A 15,436-nucleotide genomic window follows, 5' to 3' on the forward strand; every position below is an offset into this window, starting at 1 on the left:
CTGTAGCCAAAAATTAAAAAAAAAAAAGAAAAAAGCCAGTAACAAGCCAGCTCTGTTTGTATAATATTATACCGAGTACAATAGACTAATGTTCACTCCAGTGCATGTGTCCTTTTCACTAACCACTTCTATCTGACAACCTTTTTTTGGCAACAGAACACATTGTAGTTTTTGGATAATTGACTGTGGAATATAATGTTGTTTATTCAAAAGCAGGTCACACAGAACTGAGCTTCCAGTTGTCTTTATCCCTCTACCTTTCTTATCTTCATGCTGTTCAAATTTCTGCTGAATTTCTTTTAATTACACACATGGTTTTAATTGCTGTTCTGTATTTATTCAGTAGAAGGTGACCTGATGGTGAAATGGTACAGAAAGGTGGGTGGGAAGCTGAATTCAGATTTCAAAACTCTATTTGGCCATATTTATTGGTGAGCAACATCATGAAGAAACAAACACAAGCACAATCCCAACACCCTCTGGTACCTACAAGGCCATGCTTGCCTGCAGTACGACTGCATTACTTCTCTGTACTGAAAAATCTACTAGAGAGACTCATCCACCACTTGCTCAGTGATCTGGAAATTCTACAGCAGCAAAAGGCCTAATTTTAAGCCTAAGCCTTAGAGGACAAGAACCCTGAGGGAAAGTGATGTAGAAACACGTAAAAGTTGTGAAAAATCTAGATGATGGGAAATGCAGTTGGGAAAGTGGGTTCAGGAGAGAGTTTTAACTGAAGTATTCAAATGAGGTCGTGCAAGAATTGATGTGTTTCTAAAGCATGTTTTTGGGATGCAGCCTGTGGAAAGAGAGGTTACAAGTAAGTATTGCATAACAGGAGGGAGGAAGGATTTTGATGCAGTAAGGAACAGAAAAACAGTCTTCTAACACAGCTGGCCAAGGAGGTGCAGGGCACCTTTCTGATGCTGATCATCAGATCAGGAAAACACAATTGCCACCTGAATCTTTGCGTCCCTGAGACAAACACGAAACAGAGGTTTACAAGAATACAAATCTTGCAGGATATTTCCTCACAGAGATTTCTTCTGCTGGCTGAGTTGGACAGCAAAATAAAACCCTTCAGGCTTCCTGGTGACAGTCTAGAAGGAATCCACCAGTGACATATACACAGCAGGAGCTTCCCTGTACACTTAGGCCATTTTTCTCCATGGAAAAGGCATGAGTTTTCACTTTAAGCTCTACTGCAGCAACAACAGAAAGAAAGTGATTCATTTAATGAACAACCAGTTCTCACAAACCTGGACGAAAATCCTGAAAAAAAGATTCTTCAGGTGTTGGTAAATTAGAGTCTAACTAGGTAATAATAGGATGAAAATTATGATAGCTAATCTGCTGTATATTATAGCTCAAGTGTGGCTCCATTTTATTGATGACTAAACTAATCCTAATAAGTCAGGTTAAGTTACAGCCGACTCATTTGGGGAAATTTTGTTTGTTTGTTTGTTTGTTTAGAAAAATATTTAATTGGGAGGACGAGTGATACTGACAGTAAGAGTAATTCATTTGTCTGTGCTAAACCACACTGTGGAAAATCCTTGCTAATGCTACATTGATCAGCTAACACACAGCAGCTTCGCCCTTCTAATTTGTTTTGTGTGGCTGACTTTAGATGGCCCATTTCAATCTGGACTATTTTGAGGAGCCATGTGAAACTAAGTCACTGCCCTATTAGTGTGGATAAAGAGACACATGAATATTACTCTGCTACAAGCAAGACGTAGTTCATCTGATATTTCTTCCAGCAGAGAGAATACATTGCGTCTGGAACAAAGAAGAAAATGTGACTGGAAAGTTTAGAGCCCTTAAATTAATTCCCTAGACAAAAAGTTGAGGCATCATACTCATAATACCATGTTATGTAACTTGCTGTGGAGCCAGGCAGCTACTAAGTGAAATAGTATAAGTTATAAAAACAAAATATTGTTGTGAAAACAATTTTACAGCTTTATAATTCACTATTATTTTCATTTAAGAACAAAACTGTCAGTGTAATTGCAGATTCTGTTTGCCTTGCAGGAGTTCTTTCAGCCTGTGATAGGAAACCTCTTTTTTTTTAAACTTTTTTTTCCCCCAAAGGCTGCTATTAAATTTACTATATCATGTTTCTTTATAGTTATTCAGAGGTAAATCTTAACAGGAAGCCCATTATGTGGAGGCCAAAGTTAGTTTAACACCAGAACATTTATGATCACTAAATATAACCATATATTAGAACTGCTTCATACCATTATTCTTGGATGAAACAAATATTATACCAGCAGACATTATAGACTACTTTGTAATCTTTACAACTAAATATCTATTTTTGGTGGTATCTTCACGGCTGGCACTGCTCACTGTGCACCATGACAGTTGTCTAACTTGCCTGCTCATTCAAGTACTAGGCTCAAGAGCCTACCTATGCACAACCATCCCTACCCAGGGAAAAATTATTCATCTTTTAAACTGTACACAGCCCCCTGCAAAAAGTGGTGCTTCAGTAACAAACCATTACTATTTTATCTCTATGTGTGCCATTAAAAACTGGATTAAGACTGCAAATATGCTTCACAGACATCAGTGGGAAAACCACCCAAATATAGGAAGATCCACCCCAAATGGCATGGCCAAAATAGGATATCACCCAAAGCATCATCTATGCTGTCACTGTGTTATGAGCAGAGTGATTTCTCTTAACACTGGCATTGCCATCAGCAATGCCCAAAGAGTTTCACACCAACAGGGCAGCCAGAGATCCTTTCACCTCAAACAGAAGAGCCACCAAATGACACCAAGATGTTCCATGTCTCCTTGTTCTGCCCTACTCTTCTAATCAATTGGTGCTTAACCTTGAACAAATTTCTCTACCCAGTCAGGTTCTGGCTTCATTGCAATAAACTTGACAATGACACAGAGGTTATCTGATAGAAGAACAGCTTCCTCACACGCTCTGGTGCTTTGGCTTTGAAAGAATTACAATGTGGTTGGACTCGAGTGTATTTTTAAATGGAAGGAATCAGCTCCTCCAGTAACCAGCAGCACCATCACACTCAGCCAGAGTCTGCCTGCAAATTAAGTGGCACTCACTTTTATGGGTGCTGCTTTCTGTACTGAAAGCTGTAAAGCAGTAGCAAGGCCAACCATCCTTATCACATGATGCTACAGAGCAGGCTGCCCCTTAGAGAGCTGAGCTCAGGCAGCCCCTGGGCTCAGGCAAATCCCCTGCTGGCAACCAGCCAGCCTCCCTGTCTGATGCTATGTAAGTATATACTTGCTGCATCTTATGACCTCAGACCCAAAATTCTTATGTTAGTCTGTAACACAGACTGGCAGGATCTCTCAAGGTAGACACTTGGTTATCAAGAGTTAACCAGCACAGAAGCAGAGCCCTTGATTAACTTCAAGGTTGCCCCATGCCTTATCATGTGTGGAGGCATTGTCCTCAGCTTATTTTAAGAAGGAGCAAGAAAGAACATCCAGGTATTATGCCAAAAGCCTCTTTCTCAATTATTCCTCTTATATTACTAACCCATTGTGGCTGACTAAAGGCTAAAGCTACAAAAGCTGCATCCTGAAGCTGTAAATTTAAGTTGGTTTTTCAGTATATGCTGACCTGACTTACTCCGGTAACTGCAGGCTCCCTGTTATCTTTAACTTCAAGGTAATTGTTTGGCAACTCTTTGTTTCACTATTTCAGGAAAACAATTCAAATATATGATACCTAAGAGAAAAAACTGATTAATTGCTCTGTCATCAGCAGGTTCCTGCTAGTATATAGAGTGTTTAAATAATAAAAATATAATACAAAGAACAAAGAGTAAAGTTCTCAAATGAACATGTTAAACACATTTTGAGCCAAGAACTGGGCGCTTTCAAAAATCTAGGATATAAACCAGACTGTCATATTCCTGCAGTCAGGATAAGGACACCATTCTGAAAAAATGTCTTTGCATCTCTTGCCAGCACCTATTCACCTGAGAAAACCCACAACAATTTTCATGCAGAGATTTATAATAAGTTGGAGAGGAAAACATCATTCTCAATGCCACAGTACCACAAGTCCTGAGCTTCTCATCTTATTGTTAGACACAACTGCCTTCTTTCCCCTCCTCCTCATTTTAACAGAACCAACAGTATGTAATTTAATCCACCCAGAAGCAATGACAGAGTCAGCAGCTGATATACAGCTAGTGCTGGTTAGAACTCTGAATTACTGTTTTGTGAAGAATGTCAACATTTTGACATTTGTTGCTATTCTCAGGGTAGAAAGGAACTGCATATTCGTCTGGAAATTTTGAAATGTCACACTGAACTCGCAGATTCAACTCTGAATTTCAGAATTTCACATTCTATTTCATTTTACATTGGCTTTCAGTCTTTTTTAATTCATTAAATGCCAAAGTAGAATATTTCAAATCACCCTTTTTAATTTTACTTTGGTTTGCTTTATTTGAGCATATTAAAACTATGGGAAGCCACTGTCCTGCACTGACAGAAAACAAACTTCAATCATCATTTTTAACTGTCTCCAAACTCCACCCATTGAAAACTTTTGATACGTGACTTTTGTGAAGACACTTAGGTGAAAGCATAAAATTTTGGGTGAGAAGACACTTTGGGGGAGGCAAGCAATGCAAAGCAAGCTGCCTGCCTTTCTCCACAAGTCAAAAGCAACACTAGGAAGGAATATATCCCTGTGACAGCAGAAGGGAATCTGGCAGACTGCTTTAATTCATCTGCAGAGAAGGAAAAGTTTCTAGTCGCTAAATTAACAGCAAACAGCAAGAGAATTAGTCTCAGCTCAAACGCAAGTGCCGGAGGTATCTCCTTTAAGTGAGAGATGGCAGACTGTAAAAATTATTAAACCAGTGCGAGAGAAGTGCATCAGTCATAGCAAAGGGCACTGGTGAGCAGCTGTTTCTGAGGCAAAGATGAAACTTCCAAGTGAATGTGTCCATCACAGGTATTAAATCAGTGGAAAAACTGACAAAAGTTGTATAAAACGAGAAAACAGCAAGCCATCACAGTCCCTTTTGGGCACTGCAAGCTGCAAGAGACCATGTCAGGGCTGGCTACAGCAGGCAGCAAAGAAATCACCTCCAGCAGTGCGGAAACCACGCGGTGGCTGAGGTCTGCTAGTCATGAGCAGCCACCACCACCTAAGCCACAAGCATGAGCTGCCTCATTAAATCCTCCTGGTTTACAGTTGTCTCCCCACCTTTCATGGTGCTCACCTGGAAAGGTGAGCAAAACTGAAGGGCTGTCTGAAGAGGAGGCCATGCTCCATGTGCACTGATGCCTGTACAGGTGTGAATGGGGATACTGCAACCCGTGGCTGAGCAGGTTAAGGAACTTAGGCAATTGTGCCATGTCAGGGAGAACAGACACAGCTACCAAAGGGACACTGCTCCTTTTCTCCTCCCAGCAAATCTGCAGCAAAGAAACATGGATTTGCATGCTGTACTAAATCGGAGCTACAAGACACTTCTGTCCTCACCAAATTGTTAAATTGCTCTCAAGAGATATATGGTTTTGTTAATATTTCCACCATTTTGGACCAGAGCCACAAAGCTGTCTCAAATGGCTTCAGTGGTACCTAGTCTAGATGTTGAAAACATGAAAGGTCCCTTTAGGAAGGAATGTGCTTCCCAAAGCTTATTTAGGAGAATAGTTGGGATCTAGAAAGAACAGATCTCCCAGAGCCACCCCTCAAATACACCAGGAGATACATGAGGACCCTAAAAGATCCACAGATCTAGTTGAGACATATGATAGTGTCTCAAAAATGCTCAAACATTACCAAAACCGGTGAAATGACCTAAAAATATTTGGAGATATGAGAACTAACAAGGGTTTTCAGTGTCCTAACCAGTCCAGCACGGAAACATTTGGTGATAGATGAGCTGGTCGGTGGTGGGAGTTTACCAGTCCTGCTTTGGCCACAGGGCAAAGTCCCAGGAATACTCCACATCAGAAACTGGTTTTGTCATATGTCTACTGTGGACATGTTGGTGCCAGAAATGAGTGTACCTAGTGAGCCACCCTTGTGGGCCACCCAGAGGGCCTTGTGCCCTCTGCCCTTTGGGAGAGGAGAAGTTAAGACATTTTGGCTTGGTCTGAGCAGGCACAGAAAGAGCATGAGAGGAGCCAAATGGTCTCATGAGAACTCTGCTGCTGTTCCTACAGAAGTCCCCACCACCCACGATCCAGAAGAGAAAGCTCCTGAGGTTTTCTGGCTGTTGAAGCACATGAAGGTTTAAATGAGGACATGCACTCCACCAGATCATTTCCTAACTAGGACTTGGGCACTAATGCTGGACAGGGTGCTGCATTAAAGACTAAAATGCCCAGAGGCTTCACATGCATGGCTCTCACCCCATAAGTGGCCCAAGGACAGAATGCAATGTGGAATTGTGTGTGAGTAAAACTCATTGTTTTTAGCAGGCTTTAAGAACCAGTACAGATTACTTGCTGTTCCCATACCAATCCAGATTTATTTTGGATCAGCAGCAACTTCAACATGATTAGTGTGCAGCAAAAAACACAGAGCCACAGTGTCATGAACCTCTTCCTAGCCAGAATGCCAAATATAAACCTTATTTTTTTACCCTTTAAAAACATGAAACAAATTTAATGAAAAATTTTGCCCTCACAGTGATGGATCATGGTATATGTTGGAATTAAGGACCATGAACTTTTAATCTGAGATGGATTTGCTACAACATCCTTAATAATTTGCACACAAACTATATTCAAGATTAGGCATGCAGTTTTCTGAATACATTTAGAAACTGTTTGATATTTTACAACCATTCCCTTGCAAGAAGAAAAATTCCTAAAGGTCATCTTACATTTTATGTGATATGTATTAATGCTTCTTACCCTTTCTTTAACAGTTTCTTTAACTGAAAGGTCTTAAATCAACCTTGAAAAGGCAAAACACAAACAAATGCAGAATCATGTGTGCGTGCTGGAAAAGATGTTAAAATTTACATGATAGCCAAATCCAATTACAGTGACAATTCTTCCTAACAGACACCTGACTCTAACACAGCCTTTTTTTTCCCTTTTTAAATAAAATAATTCCCAAAGTCGATTTTATGAATGAGTTATTCTGCAAAGGAAGAGAACAGCACATGGTAAGGCTGGACAACAATGCTTTAAAGGCAAAGCTTGCCACAATATGTTACAGAGAATTTGTAAGCTCAAAAGTGAAATAGGTAAGAAAACAGTTATTTAGCAGGTTGGAAGAGAAAGAAAGTTTCTGCAGGGGTTTATCATTGAGCAGATGATAGTCTGTTCTGCAGAAGAACTAAAATTATTTTTTATAGAGATACTTATGAAGTATTTCTGCCTGTGTATTTGCAAATGCCACGTGCACACACACCAACATGTATATACAAATATATATAGGCATACATGAAACCCCCAACTTGAGCTAAATTAAATTGTCCCTCCAGCTTTGTAATGCAAATGAGACTAACAGGCTTGTGCTGTTTGTGGTTTGAGATGATTTGCGTTTCCATAGAGATGCTGACTGAACTACAGTTTTTAAATTTTTTATATATATAAGCCTACTTGTATCTATAAAAGTCTAAATATGGATCTGCAATACCTCAGCATTTCCTCAGTGACTCCACTGGAACCACAACCATTTACACCAGTTAAAGCTATGTGCAAATTTTGTGTCTTTCACTACTTTTCAATCTAAGCTCTATACCAAGTACCTGCAGAGCTGAGAGTTTATTGCTTCTCACCCTGCCTCAAAGGTTCTTGTCAAGGAAGGGGAAGAAAAGAGAAAAAGCAGTTTCTTAGCTGCTTGTAGATAATATTCCAACGACATCCATAATTTCTTGCCCTCTCTAAACTGCCTTGAGAAACATCTTTGCCTTTTAAAGTTCCCACTGTCAGGAAACCTGGAATTCAGGAACGACCATCTGCGTGCTGTTAGAGAAGAAGGGACATGACAAAGGGACATGCTTTCTGTTATGCATCAGAAGCTTTTTCCCCTTTCTCTGTGAGCACCCCCAAACTCAAGAGCATGGATGTGCTCAGACGTGCCAAGGTGGGCCTGGGCAGCAACTGCATCACTGCCTCCCTACCTCACCATTTGTGAAACCTCAGCTCATCATACACAATGAGGGCCCCACAAAGCTAAAACACCTCCTAGAGCCACATTACAGATGGCCACCAGCAGAAGGGACAAAAGCCAGGCAGGATCAGCCTGGGCAGAGAAACCAGGTAGACCCACTTTAACTTTCTAATTTCAAACTGACTTCACTTTATGAGGACCAGGTACTTGACAAAGTGGATGGCAGCCACCCGGTGTACCAACATCGGAGAGGAAAACCAGAGCCGAGCTCTGTGGGGACTCATTTCCATGTGGTTTCAGTGATAAGTGATCTTTGAACAGCGACACACCAGAGGACAACCTCCGCAATCACTGTGAACCACAATCAAAACCAGCCTCTCGTGTACCTCCCATCTGCCTCAGGACAGGGAGGATTAATTGCTGAACCAGGGATGTCCACAAGTACATGAAACAGCTCACACCCATCCTCTCACTTCGTCTTGGGAGTGCCCAGAAGAAAAGCTTCCAGCTGAGCGATGCCTTACAGAGGCATGGCCAGGGAGCTCCTTGGGCAACAGCATGTCACAGGGCCAAAGCCTCCCTCCCTCCCATGGGTTGGCACACATGTGACACCATCTCACTACTTGAGGCTGACAGTTTTTCTAAGCCCCTGCAGAGGCTCTTTTCAAAACAGATAAGAGCTCCATATTTCCAGCTTTAAAGAAGCCATATGTAGGGAGACCACCCTCACACCTCTGATAGCACCACCTTAACCCCCACCACCTTTCAGGGAGTGTCCCAGGCCACGTTCAGCCATGGGGCTCTCCCAAGAATGTCAGTGACCACTGGCATCTCTCACCTTCTGCTGCAGGGCAGGCGGCTGCGGGGCCAGCACTGGGTCAGTGATGTAGGTCTTCTTCGTGCCCGGTGGCTGGTAGAGCGCAGGGGGAGCCTGGCCCATGGCATTACTTGCAGGATACGCCGGCTCGGCCTTCCAGGAGCTCTGCGGCACGTAGGGCGCCTCGGAGCCGTTCCTGCCGCCATAGCCCCCGTAGTAGGGCTCCTGGTAGCGGCCCTGTGGGGGCGCATACCCGTAGGCGGGCTCGGCGGGCCGGCCGGGCGGAGGGCCGTAGCCATAGCCGGGCCCCTGGGGCTGCGGCGCTCCGTACTGAGGGGCAGCGGGCTGGCGGGACGGCGCGGTGGTGTAGGCCTGGCCGGGCCCCAGGCTGCCGTAGTGGCCGGGCTGCGGGCAGGGCGGCTGGTAGTGCGGGCTGGGCTGCGCCGTCCTCACCTGCACGTTGAAGGCCGGGCGGCTCGGCGTGGAGGCCGTGGTGTAGGAGGCTGGCACCGGCTGCGGCTTCAGGGTGCCAACGGGAGTGACCGGGATGGCCACTGGCTGCCCCGGGCCCTTGACAGTGGACTTCTTGGTGGCGGTGAGGGGAGGCTGGTTGGGGATGATCATCCGCTTGTGGCCAGTGACAGGAGTGGACACGGACGGGGTGGTGGCAGCGGAGCTGCTTGAGGTCCCAGAGCCCTGGAGAGCAAGGAAAGAGACACAGGGTCAGCAGGAGAGGCCAGCTGGGCACTGGGTTGAGCAACGAGGGTGGAAATGGGGGTTTACAGAAACATCTCAACTCAAACTGCTTAGGAAAGCAAGAATAACCTAGGGCCACATGTTTTGGAATGGTTATATCAACCTTCCCCTGCTTGACAGAACAGGGACGGCACCGCAGCAGCAGAGCAGAAGTGCCATGCATGGCATTTCATCTCTCCTTGGAGGCTTCTCCTCCGCCTCCAAGCAAACAAACAAATTAAAAAATTATACACGCAAAAAAAAAAAAAAAGGGACACTCGCCAGAGGATAATTAGGGAAAACCCCATGCATTCCTGTGAAAATGAGTCTGTTTTGAAAAAGAGAGAAAATGAGATTATACTCTCTATGGAGACATGAAATTCCTTGGGTCCCTAGAGCACTTGTAGGGTTCTGCCCCAATACAGGAGCTCCTTGTGCAGGAGGCAGCAGATTGGGATAGCCTGCAAGCAGGTCCCAGGCTGTAAGAATGAACTCTGATCAAAGCAAGTCACTACTCTACCCTGGCTGTACTGGTTGAACACCTGGAGTGACCCCAGAAAAGTTAAATGCTTCATTAAAGGGCAGAAAGTGGGTCAGGATTTCCAAGAGCTTCAGAAGTCAGCTCCTACCATGGCAGCCATGTAACCCTGCACCAATGCCCCAGGCACAGCAGTGCTGGGGCAGTCAGGGAAGAGGATCACAGCAAATGCTGCTGCTTCCTGCAATTTGGCCACAGAATGAAGCTTTGTTGCAGTGACGCTGTCTAATAGGCATCATACATACTTCAGTCTAGTGTACTTGTTTGTCTGGCTTACCTCACATTTAAATGTTCAAAAACACCAGTGTGAAAAATCATCTTGGTTAAAGAGCTAACACTGTGAAAACTTCTGAAGAATGCTGACCAACGCTTTATGTCTTTTCACTATATCAGAGAAGAGTAAACTTGAATTTCTAGAGTTTAGGATTAGGTAAAATTTCTTGATTCTCTATTTTCCTTTATTCTAAAAGAGTACCTGAATTTTATGCCTTCTACAGGGAAATGCATTAAAGTGAAGACATTCAGCTCGACAGCACTTAACACCATAGTTACATGAGGTTATATCTCATTCAAACTTTCTGTACCAGACTTGATCTCATCCATGATGTGCTGGATAATCTACAAGTTCACAGAAGCCCAAAGACAGACCAGCTCAGCCTTTACCCATGCTTGTGGGCACTCTAAGGCATGTGACACCTTTAAATGACCAACCTTGTATTTGTCCCCAGGTGTTCCTGTTTATGCAGGCACCCTGATCTCCACCTACTGCTCCATCACCCTCTTGCTGGGGAGGGCATGGTGAGGATTGTTCAGGACATGCACAAGCTGCACTGGGGCCAGAGAAATCCTGTGCCTGGTCAGCAGGTGGCGGCAATTAATTGCTGCCAAACCACCCGGGGGGACTGGGGGAACTTCAGCCACCTTGAGCCTCCAAGGGTTCCAGACTCATCCTCTGAACAGTTGGCTGTGTTCCCCAACATTTGGTAACCACCTCACACAAAGAAAATAAAAAGCTAAGTGCAAGCCACTCAGTTTCTAGTGCACAGCCAACAAGCAAGTCTACCCAAGGGATAAGGAAGTTCCACAACCCAACTGGCAGCTCTTCCCTGATGATGTGCAAATACTTTTTTGCTGATGCACTGGTAAAGACCTTACTCCTGCAATCACACCTTCAGGGCAAACCTCCCACAAGGAAACACTATAAATCAGCAAAAAACCCCAGGCAAATAAGAGCATCAGTCTGTTCTGAGAGGTGTGAAAGGTGTGTATTCAGAAGTGAGGAATAATAAGGCAGCAAACTTCTGCTGGAGGAAAAACACCTCAATGTATTCACACCCTGACCTTGCTAACAGATCCATGACAAGGCAGCACATAGACAGACAGGAGATTTTCAAACTGAGAGCAAGGAAGAGCTGAAGCATGTCTCAGTTGAACTGCAAGGGCAGAGACAGGTTAAGGGTCTGCAGCCATCCATTAATACTGCCTGATTCTTCTACTTCTGAAACACCTGAAGGGAAGCTGGCACTCCTCCATCCCTGCATGAGAAAACAACTGCACCAGCATTCATTGCTAGCAAGAAAACTTGCTTTCTGTCAGAATTGTTCTCCCATGTCAGGTTGGCATTTATGCCTAGGAGTGCCAGAAACTTTCCCATTTCCTCACCTATTTCATTCTTGTAAATTATAGTAGTTTGTCCACTTACTGTAATGGGATGAAAGGTCCACAATGCAGCACTGTGTAATTACTACCAGAAAAGCATTTTTCTTTTCCATGGGAAGAGGTAGAAAGTAGATAATGTTATAAAAGAAATGGCCTGTCTAGGGGAGGGGAAAATACCAACCCAAAACAGCCTAAGTGAGCCCTGTTCATCACATTCTGTATTTCTGAATGGAGACTCTGGAAGCAGGTCATGACAGATGCTACTAAAGCTCTTCTGATCCTATCTCAAGAACTGGGTGACTTCAGTCTTACATATAAACATCCACATAACACATATAAACATCCACATAACACTTCACTGATGCCAGTCTCCTGCCTGGACTGGAATACACTTCAAGAATAAATGACAAACCCTTCTTCCAAACAACCCCCAGACCCTCACAATCTGTGGATCGGTACTGAGCAGCTCCTGTGTTTGACACTACAAAGAGGATGAGCTGCAAGTATCCCTCCTGCACCAGAATCCAGTGAAGGAAGGTGGCAATTTGGGGGAGCAGAGCCCAAAGTTTGCTATCAACTCCACAGCAAAGGCCCGAGCTAACAAGTACCGGCTGCATTGTGGCATCAAACCACAGGCTGCCTTGAGGAGGAGGAAGTTTGCATCAGTAGGAGTCCCCAGAGGCGCCCTGCGTGACTCATTCTGAATTCCTCTGAGGGCACTGGGCAAGTGTGTGATGAAAGCTGGGGTTTATGGGGGGAGGTGTAAGCCTAGCTGATGTGGTGTAGCAAAGAAATGGGACAGGCTGCAGGGAATTTAACACTACTGGAGCATTGATGATTTATGAGGACGCAAGTTGGTTGTAGCCCTTGTGCAAGGGCACAGGTGAGGTATCATCATAAATCCTCTGCCCTTTTGCCTGAGAGAGAGAAGGGTGGCCACAGTCCAGCCATGCACTCAGATATCACCCCAGGCTTAAACCCTAATTACTAATGGATGAAGAAAAAACTTTATAAATGAACAGTAACTAAGGACAAGATTCCTGCTCTGAGGACAGGAATGTGTGGAAGGACAAGAAAAGGGTACTCAGATACCACTAGAAGAGAGATTTCAACAGCTGTCTGGAAGGCACTAGGAGGATAGGAAGGATGGATGAGGCTGTAAAGATGCCAGGTAGATGTAGTATTAAACAGAAGGCTGGAAGAGGGTATCTATATCACTGGGTACAGCCTAACAAAACAGATGACTGTCACAGATGTTTCACCCAAGTGAATCCATAGAACTTCCACCAACACAACCAGGTAGATTCATCCAAAAGCACATCAGAGTGACTGCTCAGAAACATGAAAACAAGTAGAAACGGGAGAAAAAAAAAAAAAGAGAAAGACAAAGAGTGAATTCATAGGAGCACAGGCATCCCTTTCTCCAGCAGCCCCTGGACAGCTCATTTCAAAACCATACTGCATTTGCAAGTGATTATCGCAGCCAAACACACTCTCTGACATCCTCTGAGGGCTGTTTTCAGAGGAAGACAGGCTTTCCTCTGCTCGCCATGCCCTGATGAAACTGTCTGACACACTTCGCAAGTGCAAATTAAAACCACGCTACTTACCATCAACCCCTTCTTGCAAATTCATATTTGCAAAGAGAGTAAACTAGAAACCCCAGGTGTTGATAACAGAGCCGTTGAGAGAAATTAGAGTAGGAAGGAGTTAAATTCAGAACCTCATCTACCACAAGCATTATAATACAAAATCTTTTTTTTTTTAATGGGAAAGCACAAGAGCCTTGTTTAAACACAGATGGAAGTACCTAAATGTACTGCCTCTTCTACAAATGAATTATCCAGCAGTTCAAGTAAAGGTGAACCAACACTGACAAAATCAAGTAAAACTCAACCAAATGTGGGAGGAAAAAAGCCCCAAAACACTTCTAAAAAAGTTTACCATGTATAACCATGAAGGGAATAGTTTTGCTTGGCAAATCCTGCCTTGTCTTTTTAAATGCAGAGGAGGTTTATAAATGTTTTTAGGAGTTTCTTGTACCAACCATCATAGGGAAAGTCTATGGCAATGTGATAAAGCCACACTGTCCAAGGGAACTGACTGTAAGAACTGGGTGTCTGGAATCAAAGCTACCCTGGTGGGGAAACCCAAAATCCTGAGTAGCTTTGATTCTTCATCCTGTAGAAATTATTGACGTAGATCTTAAATTAAATTCAATGTACATCTACAACTAAAAAGTCATTGCATAGGTACTAGGGATGAAAACTGTTGCTCTACAGAAATGAACCTACAATTCTTTACCATTTGTCAGGGTTAAATCTTAAAAAGAATACAGAATAATCACAGTCTACAGCATGAGCATGATTCTCTATGATCAGCTGGAATCCATTTGAAAAGGACGTAATTCTTTTACTTTGCACATTTGTAGAATTATTTTTATAGAACCCCCTCAGTTACTCAAGTTTCAGAGACTGGATCAAAAATGCCAATACAAAGTTTATCACATTCTATTCAATTCTCCAGACATTTTTTCATAAAGGTATAGTTGAATAGTTTTAGCCCTTTAGCTGTCAAATTATTACATACAAAGATACATTACTCCAGCTCAGTGGTTTTCAACCTTTATGCTTGGCAGCCCCCAAATGTTTTTCAGAAGAGACAAGCTCCTTTATGGAGAAAGTTAATCTATTGACAATAAACATGGCTTTTTCAGTTACCTTTCATTGAATTCTTCTTAGTTACCTTAGGAGTGATCCATGGACCCCCAGGGTTTGCAGAGCAGAGGTTGAGAACCATGGCTCTAGCTGGGGCTGCCTTTTTTGGGCATTTCAGTCACTAATTACTCCAGGATCGGAATGAAACAACTCTTCTTCCTCGAAAGGCAGAAACCTGGCAGCTACCGGTGGGCTGAACCCAAGATGTGGCGTTCTCAGGGGGCTGCCAGTTCAACAGGCCACTGCAGCATCTCTCCTCCTAACTCAGCCCCTCTTCCTGCATGGTCCACTGACACAAGCTGGGCTGAAACGCAGGGCCAGCTCAGGCCACCTGAAATCCTTTAAGTAGCACTCAGAGGTGGTGGAAGTTGGAGGCCTTGGTGGGAAGGGCAGCAAACAGTAAAAAAATCAACTTGGCTTTTCCTATCAGCAATGATGGGCATTCACCTTGGCTAGCTGTAGGTGCTTAAAGCTTTCTCTCTCTCTCTGAAATGTACCTCCACAGGGTCATTTATTCCATTCTAATACTGAAGCCTAAAACAGGGGAGATGAATCAGCCACTGGGGGAATCTACTTCTCTCCGCTGACTGTACAAGAAGCGTAAAAACAGGCAAGACAAGTCACTGAATATTTAGACAGCACAAGTTAGTGGAGACAAATTCCACAATAAGCAGGTAATTTTGATGTGACTGTAAGAAGCAGAGATCTCTTTTCCCTGCATTAAGTGCCCTGCCACTCAAGCTCAGCTACAGCAGCACACCAAAGGGATTTCTGAGTGCCAGCAGCTCAGACAATCTGCCAGGATCCTGCTGCACTCTGTAGCCAAAGCATGACCAAGAGATTGTGTTGCAAGTTTATTTCTAGTGTAGGAAGGGGGC

General features: G+C 43.7%; 1 protein-coding gene across 1 annotated transcript in view; it reads right to left on the bottom strand.

The window, feature by feature from the left end:
* The window catches only part of LPP (LIM domain containing preferred translocation partner in lipoma), a 254,599-nt gene that overhangs the window by 104,251 nt on the left and 134,912 nt on the right, over window positions 1-15,436 (bottom strand). The window contains exon 6 of the mRNA XM_058812127.1: window positions 8,931-9,605. Coding sequence (XP_058668110.1) covers window positions 8,931-9,605 — 675 coding nt within the window. The remainder of the gene's footprint in view (window positions 1-8,930; window positions 9,606-15,436) is intronic.

The sequence above is a fragment of the Ammospiza caudacuta genome, chromosome 11 (assembly GCF_027887145.1).
Source record: "Ammospiza caudacuta isolate bAmmCau1 chromosome 11, bAmmCau1.pri, whole genome shotgun sequence".
In the NCBI taxonomy this organism is placed as follows: Eukaryota; Metazoa; Chordata; class Aves; order Passeriformes; family Passerellidae; genus Ammospiza; species Ammospiza caudacuta.